Source organism: Cibotium barometz, chromosome 25, assembly GCF_041138505.1.
Source record: "Cibotium barometz isolate CiBa-2024 chromosome 25, ASM4113850v1, whole genome shotgun sequence".
Taxonomy (NCBI): Eukaryota; Viridiplantae; Streptophyta; class Polypodiopsida; order Cyatheales; family Cibotiaceae; genus Cibotium; species Cibotium barometz.
The window spans coordinates 13622308-13632837 of NC_141070.1; the positions used below are offsets into that span (position 1 = coordinate 13622308).

The 10530-nt window shown below is 40.1% G+C and overlaps 1 protein-coding gene across 1 annotated transcript; it reads left to right on the forward strand.

Annotated features, from left to right (window-relative positions):
• The first annotated feature begins 376 nt into the window (after positions 1–376).
• LOC147624261 (putative oxidoreductase At1g06690, chloroplastic) lies at positions 377–4440 on the forward strand. Its single transcript, XM_086819231.1, has 9 exons — positions 377–676; positions 1100–1221; positions 1946–2127; positions 2224–2311; positions 2529–2614; positions 2727–2841; positions 2945–3092; positions 3249–3294; positions 3977–4440. Exons 1-9 carry the CDS (start codon positions 582–584, stop codon positions 4085–4087), a joined length of 993 nt encoding a protein of 330 aa, XP_086675357.1. The 5' UTR covers positions 377–581; the 3' UTR covers positions 4088–4440.
• The last annotated feature ends 6090 nt before the right edge of the window (positions 4441–10530 follow it).

A 10530-nucleotide genomic window follows, 5' to 3' on the forward strand; every position in this document is an offset into this window, starting at 1 on the left:
ACCCACCACTCTCACATTTTTCCAAATAAATTTCAAAAGATCTAAGGCTGGTTGTGTGAAGTGTCAGAGAAAAAACCGTCCTTTAGTGTATTTTCACGGCCCCAATTGATAGAAACAGGTTGTAATTTTGCCAACCTTAACCTTGAATTTAAAGATTCAAAATTTTGAAATTTGAGTTATAACATGTGTTTTTATGTGTTTTTGTTTCCAATAAACATGTTAGAAAAAAGGCTAAGTTCTGAAACGTGACTCACGGACAGCTTGTCCTTAAAAGGCTGCAGTTTTCTATTTTTAAATAATTGTAGATTCACATCATGATGACAGTGGACACTATTTCTTAGGCTATTTATCAACCATTCGCGATGATATTTATATTAAGATTGTTGTGCACATTTCCTTATCGAAACAGCGACAACGTAGATTCCTCCCACTCATTGATGCCTGCTGGCCTCCCTCCTCCTCCTCCTCCTCCTCCTCCTCCCTCCTCCTCCTTCTGTGTTGGTTGTGTGATATATATGCCTTCTCTATTCACGTAGGAAGGGAAGTTCTTATCTCATAATTTTGTAAGACCATCCATCATCATGGCTACGTCGTCTTCATCACAGCAGGAAGCCAAGGAAAAAAACATTCTCAAAGACCACCTCATGGGTATCGGCACTTGGTCATGGGGAGACAAGTAGGTCATCTTAAATACGCTACGCCTCTGCGTTTCCTGATCCCCCCGCCCCCCCATAATTTGCCCATTACAAATCACCCATAGTAATGAGTCTCATAGCCCATCCTGATACCTCCCAATGCATTAATCTTCGCCAATTAGTTACATCTTGATGAGCGTTTGCTTAACCTGAATTTTCTCTTCTCATGAGCATCAGGCTTACCATAGTTTGGCCAATTTGATTAGCGTTGATTTTGTGTCCCATTTTGTTTTTCAAGCTTCTTATTTTGAGATGAGCATCAGGCGTACCTCAAATTTTTTCATAGTCTTTTGATGAGGGTTCTCAGAATGGGTTTCCTATTCCTACTTCTTCTTCTTTTCTCTCTCTCTCTCTCTCTCTCTCTCTCTCTCTGTTTATTTCTATTTTTTTTTCACTTTGTGCAGGTATATGTGGGGGTACGGAGGCTATGATAAGGACCTGAGCGAGGCTACAGCGGAAGCTGCTTTCAGGAAATCTTTGGAGTGTGGTTTGAAGCTCATCGACACGGCTGCCATGTACGGAAAGGGTATGGGTTTAAGCTTAGCTTGGTGTAGTTTGACAAAGCTTCCTGTAGCTGTTTTCGGTTAGGCGGGTTTTTCAGGTTTTTTATTTTGGGGGGTAATTTGTCTCCATGTGTGCATTAAGATTATTGTGGATCTTACATGGCATTAGGGTTTTAGATTCAGCATTTTTTAGGGGTTTTTTAATGGCACACGGGTTGAGGATTCACAATTTCTTTGGCTTATTTTTGGCTTTTAAAGTACAAATGATTTCAGCATCTTTGTGGGAGGTTTTAATTGCTTTAGCATGTTTTTGTGTGTAGGCTGCAGTTTGGTTCTGGTTCTACAAGCTATGTGCACACATATCCATGCATGTGTTTGTATGCATTGATTTATATATCCTCTGTTTGGTATGTATGTGTTGTGTGGATATTTTTTTTTTGTATAGTATGGTATGTATTGAGTCTGTTATTGTATATTTTGTTATGTTATATTGTGTGTATTTTTGTATGCGTTTATTCTATGCATGAATGAATGTATTACATACAATGTATCATGTATCAGTGTAATGTATGTATGGCACGTGGTTTTTGTATGTGCAATTCCAGGGATTTAGATGGCAATATTCTTCGAAAATTGTGATCAGATCTCAGAGGTTTTGTGGTTTTCAAATTCCTGGAGGGTGTGAGTTTTGTGTTTGGTCTCGAAGCAACTTGTGGTTTTTCAGATTTGGCTTTTTTTGAGTGGTAGGTGAATCAGAAAGATTGGTAGGTGAATTTTTGAAGAGGTTAACCCCGGAGGAAAGAAGTGGTGTGCTGGTAGCCACAAAATATTGCCCTATGCCATGGCATTTCAATGCCAGGAGTGCTCTAGTCGCTTCATTGAAGGAAAGCTTGGCGAGGCTTCAATCAGAGAAAGTAGACCTTTTTCAGGTGAAACCCAAACTTAACAATATCAATTTGCCGCCGTGGTTTTGATCAACTGATGGTTTTACTTCATTTGACTGGAAATATTCTTGTTTGTTGCAGATTCATGGTCCAGCTCTCTCTATAAGGAGTATAGAACATCTTACCCAGGGTCTTGCCGATGCATATGATGCAGGCCTTACTAGAGCAGGTTTTTGTAACCGTTTTTTTTTGGTGTATTTGAATATGTAAAGACTGAAGCAAGCATGTAAAATAAGTGAGCAGCATGGTCGTTATGTGTGAGATGTGACTCCAAGATGAAAAATATCTTGATAATTTTTAATATGCACCCACTCCCTGGCAAGTGAGTTGTAGGGGTGCTACTTACCTGCTAGTGAGTTAAAGCTTTGTTCTTATTGATCAAACAGTGGGAGTTTCAAATTTCAATCAAGATGAAATACGGCGGGCCCACAAAATTTTAGCCCAGAGAAACATTCCTTTGACATCTAACCAGGTTACATGCTCCTCTTTCCATTTTTGGAGGGGGCTATATGTTCATGGCCTGCCATGTTATGTTTTAAAACTTGTCACAGTATGCCATAACGGTACATTATCTGATGCTGCAGGTAGAGTTTTCATTGTTGAGATTGAATCCAAGCATAGATGGTTTGTTCAAAACATGCGCTGAGCTTGGAATTCAAATTTTGGCATACTCTCCTCTTGGCATGGGTAGACTGACTGGTAATATATAATGCATTTACAACTTGTCAAGCTGTATTGAGATCTAACTAGATAAGGCATAAGTGGTTATTGAAGCCTTTTTTGTGGTAATGGGTTCTCCCAGGCAAGTACTCGGTGGACAACCCACCTCCTGACAACAGAAAGTTCGGTAACGTGCCGATTGAACAGATACAACCTTTGTTGGAGAAGATGAAAGCCATAGCGGCTGCAAATGACAAGACTGTCAGCCAAGTTGCCTTGAATTGGATCATGTAAGCCTGGCATTCCTATGGTTTCTTGAGATGCGTAGCTGTAATCACCTTTCCTAGGCTGTAAACCTATGACACCAAAGCTTAATGAAGGGGCTGTATCTTTGGTTTTTTTAGATAAATATTTTTTATTATTGAGTTCCTGTTTGATTTGTGCAGATGCAAAGGTGCTATCCCTATTCCAGGGGCCAAAAATGAAAAGCAGGTAATTTTTGTTTCTAGTTTCATGGTGTTAGTTTCATGTTGTAGCCCGACAGAGAAACATATGGATGCAACACAGTAAAGTATATTTGCTTTTTTGGAGTGATATTTCTTGATGTCAAGTCTATTTTGAGGTCAGATGGTTATACCTTAAGTTGAATTCCCTCTCTCATACGACACACACGGGCAAGCACACATTTGCGCACCCCGCTAGAGCCTAAAACTTTAATATTTATATGGACATGTGCAACCATACACTGTTCCTGAAACAAGCAATACCATCCAATTGTACGTCCCCCAAAGCAGTTGAATTGATAACACACAAAGTAGCCTACACCCTTTGAAACTATGACACGGGATGACTTGTATGCCACCATGTTCAAAACATTACTTACACCTGTTTAAACACCTTTGTGTAATTTCCTTTCAGTGATGTCATTGCACTACCTATTGTCATCTGGTTTTAAACCTGACCTTTTTTTGCTTGAATAAATGCCACTTACATCTTCAGTATCACACATTATTATCTGGGCTATTGCAGGCTTTCCTTTTTTGAGTAGTTGGAAATGGTAATTGCTGGTGTGTGATTTTACTTTGTTTTGAGCTTGGTTATTTTTTGAGATTCTTTTTTTGAAATTATTTTATTTAAAAACTTGTCTGCATCGACATGTCTTGCCTTTGAACAGGCTGAACAGAATGCAGGAGCTTTGGGATGGAGCTTGTCAGCGGAAGAAATCGAAGCCTTGGATAAGTTGGGATTCCGTGGAAATACCAACTGGTTTTGGCAGCATGGTTGATTCTTGTGCTTGTAAATGATCGAAGCGAAAGAAGCTGGAGAGGACTCATTGTATTGCTTCCTTCTTTGGATCCTCACATATATGCTGCTGAAGCATGACAGCTTACTTTTTCTTTTGTTTACACAAAGCATGTATTTTGATTTCGCTTTTGCTTGTTGTACACTTGTTTTGATACTTCTTTTTCGTTGGAGGATGTGTAGTGTGTACATGCAACTGCCTTATGAGATGCAGCTACAGTTGGAAAGCTAGCATTGGCCCTTGTTAGGAGGCCTGTTTGCTGCTAACTTTTTGGCCTGCCATGGTTGGGCTTAGCATTAGTTTTATTTGAATGGAAAAAAGTAACTTTAATCACCTTTTACTGTTCTATTTGTTAAAGAAAAGTGTCCCTACATATTATGATTGGGACTCATTACCGAATTAACGTATGCGCCATTAAAAAACCCCCCAAAAAATGCTGAAGCCATTGTAGGGGCTCTAGACTTCAGAAAATTTAATGTTGTATATCTTTGAGGCTTCATAATTTTAGTATCTTGAAGCTCTCCGGAGAAAAGTTATGGCAGGCCAGTGGTCTCCTACATCCTCGTTTTCATTTGTTAGAAGGCGGGTTTGTTTCCAGCATTGATCATTTGTGAGCTCTTTCATTTTTCAGTGGAATCTTTATCTTCATCTCCTGAAGGGAGCAACTCCTCTGTCAAATGATTCTCTTGTTATGTTGATGTGTCCGTGTGATGCTTTGTGTGGTGACATGCAGCTAATTTTTTGTGAACATCAGTCATCTGACTAGCCTCTGATTGAAAGGCATCGATATCTAATACTTCATAGATTTTTACATGTATTTGCAATTACTTGTATTTTAGATACTTTAGTCAGTAAAATTGAATGTAGAAATTGGAAGTTGGTCCTTGTACAAAGTATGACACGTGATCCACAAAATATTATGTTTTTTCGACGACGCTCTTTGGATCAGGGCCTAAAATTGACGGGTGTCTTACAATTTCAATTGACATGTATCTTTTATCACTCTTTTTCATACGACATAAAATTTTTAAATAACACCCTTCAAATGGCAAGCATTATTTTAAAATGAAAGGCTTTCTTTTTTCAATAAAACTACCATAATATATTAGCAATATTCAAAGTCGCAAACTTCTTTTCCACAACAAAATTATCACATTGATTAAAACAAAGTCCAAGTATTATCTTAAATTTTCATGCATATGGGAAAAAATTTAAATAGCAAAGTAGATAGGATTTAAGCCTACCTATGATAGGAGAGATGGTGTAAGTGGCCTTGAATAAGAACATCTCCAAGATTGCAATCTCCAACATTGCTGTCGATGGTGAGGCCCTATCCTTTTATCACATAAAGATAGAGAGTAGGGGAGTTGAACCCCTTCACCACATGGAGTGGCTACACCAACCTCGGGAGTTGGTTCTCTTCACCATAACCATGGAAGAGAACCAACTCTCCCCCTCCTACACTAGAAAGTTAGTACAAAGAAGACAAAAAATCAAACAAAATATAACTATTTAAATTTTATGATTTAAGAGAAAACTTAGGTTTAAACTCTTACCAAGCACCTTGACACTAGTGATACTAAACTAGTCATTATACACATGAATGAGTGAGCTTAGAAAAAGTACCAACAACACAAGCACCACATGTACATGTTTAAAATTACTTCCTTTCACAAACACCACATGTACATACTTTCCTTTTCATAGATATGCTCGAATAAAATACATGTCGAAGATACTTTTGATACACCTGCAAGTTGTAATATACTTTGCTTCATCACCATAAGATAGCCAATACATATGTTAATCAAAATGCAATGTTGCAATATACTTTGCTTCACCACCAAAGGATTACCAATGCAATCATATGCATGTGCTACGAATACTAGTGGCTGAAATGGCCCCAAAACTAGTATATGTAGAGTCCTGAACTACCTATCCAACAAAAACATATGTTATGCATGTTTATTTTTTGAAATGTGACAAAATACTTGCTGCCCAACCATCAACTTTTCCCAAAACCAGCAATCAACTGCTTCCCAAATGAATCTTTTTCCAAAATGCTATACAATCCAGCAATGGCAAAAAAGCATACATCACTGTAATGGAAGTGTTCGCCTATCTTTGCTTTCCAACCAAGTACTAAAGACATCATTCTAATGAATTTGAGACGCTTCACTTGCATTAAGTGATAAGAACATCAAGGCATTAAGGGTTTCCAAGCACAAACCACATCTCAAGTTATTTTTAATAGCATTTTGATAAGAGAAGCCCTGTTCACACGATGCTATGCTGGCCGGAACAACAATGCTTGCTTTTACCACCATAAGTGCATCAACCCTGGATATGTATCCCATTTTCTAATCACTAGCATAGTCTTTCCATGATTGCATCTACGTTTACTTATCAAATCTTCTCACATACTAGAGGTGTCGCCAATCTAGGTGTTGGCATAAGAGTCTAATGTCGCCTAATATTTTCTGGTCAAGGGCATAGTCTTGGGACATGGCATCATGCATGGCATTTCCTTGTACATATTTACATGTTGCATACTCAACTATTCAAAAAAAATTAAAAAATTAAAAACAAAACGCACACACAACACCCACTATGCAGTTTTATCTTTAGTTTAGGACTAGAAGCCTCAACATCAGAAGCCATCCAGGTACATTTTGGATAGGGGGATCTTGGCAGGATATTCCTGGCCAAGATACGATCCATCACCTAGATTACCCCTTCCTCTTGCTGCACAACATGATGTTCATTTTACTATGCAGCATATAGACACTTGCATTGTTTAAGTGCATGCATTAGGCACTCTTATTTGTTTATACATGTGCACATGCATATGTACTTACTCTTGGCTTCACCAATTCCCACATCGACAACCAATCTGTACTGCTACATCATGTTAGCAACATTGAGGCCTCTACAACAACAACCCAATGATCTCTTCAGTACGGTTGATCTTCAATTTTCCCCAAACTTTGATTTTCCATGCATAGGTCAGAGGACAGGCCTACTTTAGCATGGGGAGATGTTAACCATATTTCCAATGGCGGTTAACTAGGAAATAGGCTTATGTAGGTCCACCAGCATATTTTTCAAAGGCTTTCTAAGCAAACAAGTGGTTGTCATTCATCAAGTTACTTCAAAAGGGTCTTGTAATTTTTGAACCGCCCGAGCAAGTTTTTTAGCACTTCATGTAATATTTTATGGATTTTTTCCACTCAAATGAGTGCATCATGATGTAAACAAGGGATGTCCAAGCTAAGTGTAATGTCGGCATCACATACAAATGTACACTAGTAGGTGTAGAGACACATAGTTCTCATTTTTACACAATGGCCGCCTGAGTTTGGGTGCCCGGACACTTAAAAGTTTTGTATAAATAACAATGTAAGGAATGGGAATGTTACCATATTATAGTAGTGATGTGTGTGAACACACTTAGGACTGCCGGGGCACTTTTTCCCTCACTAGGAGGTTTTTTCCCCCGTGCATTGTATATACGCCCATTATCTTCTAGGGCTTGTTATCTTTCATTTTTGGCACTCATAATACACTACTGTGTTGTGCTCAAGCTTCCTCATCTTCTTGAAGTTGTGTGTGCATTCCTGCAACCCTAATTCCAACAATTGGTATCAGAGCAGGCTTCCTCCTCCCGGGCAGCATCACCGGCACCTGCCGCTTCATCTCCTCCGATTGCGACGAGGTTTCACGAGCGTCTGCAGGTTAGTATATGCCGTGGGAAAGCCCGCAGGGCTTGTTCGTTTCAGAATTTTGATCTGAAGTCATTTCGCCCTCCGTTTTTGCATTCCAAGTACTGCGCAGGCAAAATCGTCCTACTTTGCAGATTTTCTGTCAAGATTAAAATCTGCAGGACAGGTGCCCATTCGTCTATTTTGGGCTGTGCTATATAGCACAGGTCGATTTTATACAGGTTTACCTCTTACAGACAGCATTTACATCTAGTAGTACAGTCATTGGCCATGGCTGACAACAATGATGTATTCCGCATGTTGGCTGCTGAGGATAAGTTGGATGGCACCAACTATCCATTGTGGGCATATATGATGCGACATGTATTGGTAGCAAAGGGGTTATGGAACATTGTGCAGGGTATTGATGCACGTCCTATTGTGGCTGGGAATGCTGCAAACACATCAGAAACAGGTACTGTTGATGATGGTGCAGGCACAAGTGCTGTAGCAGCTGTTCGAGAACCACCACTTTCAGCAGAGCAGATTCGTTGGGATGGTAGAGATGCGCAGGCTCATGCCTTGATTGCGCTGTCTGTCAAACGTACCATTATCCCACATATTCGCTCCTGCAGGACTTCTAAGGATGCTTGGGATGTACTTGCCACATTGTATCAGGCAAGAAATGAGGCTCGTGTTGCTTACCTCCGAAAACAGTTGGAGAGTGAGCATATGAACGAAGGTGATTCTATGGATAGCTTTTTGACAAAGATCAAGGATTTCAAAGAGCAGCTCATTTCTGCAGATGAAATCCTGTCAGACAGTTCACTTGTGCAGACTGTTTTGAATGGTCTACCAGATTCTTATCAGGGTTTTGCTTCCACTCTTCGCTTAATGATGAAAGGCAATCCCAATGCCTTATCATTTGAGGAGTTAGTTTCTGTTTTGCTGCAAGAAGACCAGTCAAGGCAAAACAGGAATATTATGCGTGTCGCAGATCAAGCTTTCGTTGCTAGTCAGAGAAGCGGGAAAGGTAAAGCTGGCTTTTCTTCTAGTAAGCAGAAATCTGCAAATACTGCGCAACCAAAGAAGGAAGACAAAGATGAGAAGAAGGGTGACAAACAGAAGACATTTTGCAAGTACTGTAAGGGAAATGATCATGTCATCAAAGCGTGTCCTAAGCTGGCTGCGAAAGAGGCTAAGAAGAAAGAGGCTGGTATGGCTGTTGCAGATGCCTCTCCTTCTAACAATGAATCTGCTAATGTTGTGCTAGATACAGAATGGGCATTCAATGCGCAGTGCAGTTATGACCCATCTTTGCATGACACATGTATGTCTGCAGTAGATTCAGATGTATGGTACTTTGACAGTGGTGCCACTAAGCATATCACCTCGCAGCGCAGTTTATTCACTTTCCTTGAGTCTGCTCCCACAGGGAATACTGTCACTTGTGCCAATAACTCCTCTTATCCCGTTGAAGGAGTTGGACAGATTGTGCTGAATGTTGCAAATGGCAACACCTTTACACTTTTTGATGCATTGTATGTGCCAGGGATCAAAAAGAATCTGCTGTCAGTCTCCGCATTTGCCAAAACAGGTTTGGTTGTAAAATTTGTGGATGACAGATGTACTGTTCATGATCTCTCTTGTGGTGACATCATTGTAGCATCTGGTTCACTATGTCGAGGGCTGTATAAGCTCAATATGGATGGCAAATGTGTAGAGGATTCAGCATGTGCTATTATGGATACACAGGCTATTTCAAATGCAAAACTGTGGCATGCACGTTTTGGTCATCTGAATTTTGCAAGTTTGCTGCGCCTGCAGAAATCTGAAATGGTGTCTTCTTTGCCTAAGCTTGAGGCACCTGTCAAGCATGTTTGTGAGGGCTGCATATTGGGTAAAATGCAGCGTGCTTCCTTTCCCAAAGATGGATCAGTGAGAGCTGAACGCAGATTGCAGCTTGTTCACAGTGATGTTTGTGGTCCCATGCAAACTCCATCATTTGGAAACTACCTTTACTTCGTGACTTTCATTGATGATTTTACCAGGCATGCATGGGTATATCCTTTGAAGGCAAAGTCCGAAGTGTTTTTGTGCTTCAAACAGTTTTTGGTTATGGCTGAAAATGTGTCAGAAAGTAAGATGGGCACCCTCCGTTCAGATCGAGGGGGGGAGTATATGTCTTCAGAATTTAATGCATTTCTGGCTGAGCGTGGGATAAAACACCAATGTACAATGCCGTATACACCACAGCAAAATGGTGTGGCTGAGAGAAAAAACAGGTCTCTCATGGAAATGGCAAGATGTATGGTTAAGAGTCAAAGTCTACCACATGGTTTTTGGCTTGAGGCTGTCATGTGTGCCACTTATGTACTAAACAGGTGTCCCACCAAAGCATTACAGGTTGTCACTCCATATGAGGCTTGGCATAGCCGCAAGCCATCTGTTGGCCATTTACGTGTTTTTGGTTGCCTGGCATATGCATTAGTGCCTGTGCAACATCGCAGAAAATTGGATGACAAAGCTGTCAAATGTATTTTTGTTGGATATAGTGCTGAGAGCAAAGGCTATCGTTTGTATCATCCACAGACAAAGCGCATTTTGGTTAGCCGTGATGTTGTATTTGTGGAAGATGCAGTTCAGCCCTTGGTTTCATGTACTAAGAAGACAGATATCAGCTCACGTGATGTCTATGATACATTGTTGCCTCTTTTCAGTGGT

Coding starts and splice junctions, on each gene's coding strand:
- LOC147624261 (XM_086819231.1), top strand. CDS start 582: ATGGCTACGTCGTCTTCATCACAGCAGGAAGCCAAGGAAAAAAACATT. Junction 2,128..2,223: donor AGAAAGTAGACCTTTTTCAG/GTGAAACCCAAA, acceptor TGTTTGTTGCAG/ATTCATGGTCCAGCTCTCTC. Junction 2,842..2,944: donor TGGCATGGGTAGACTGACTG/GTAATATATAAT, acceptor GGGTTCTCCCAG/GCAAGTACTCGGTGGACAAC.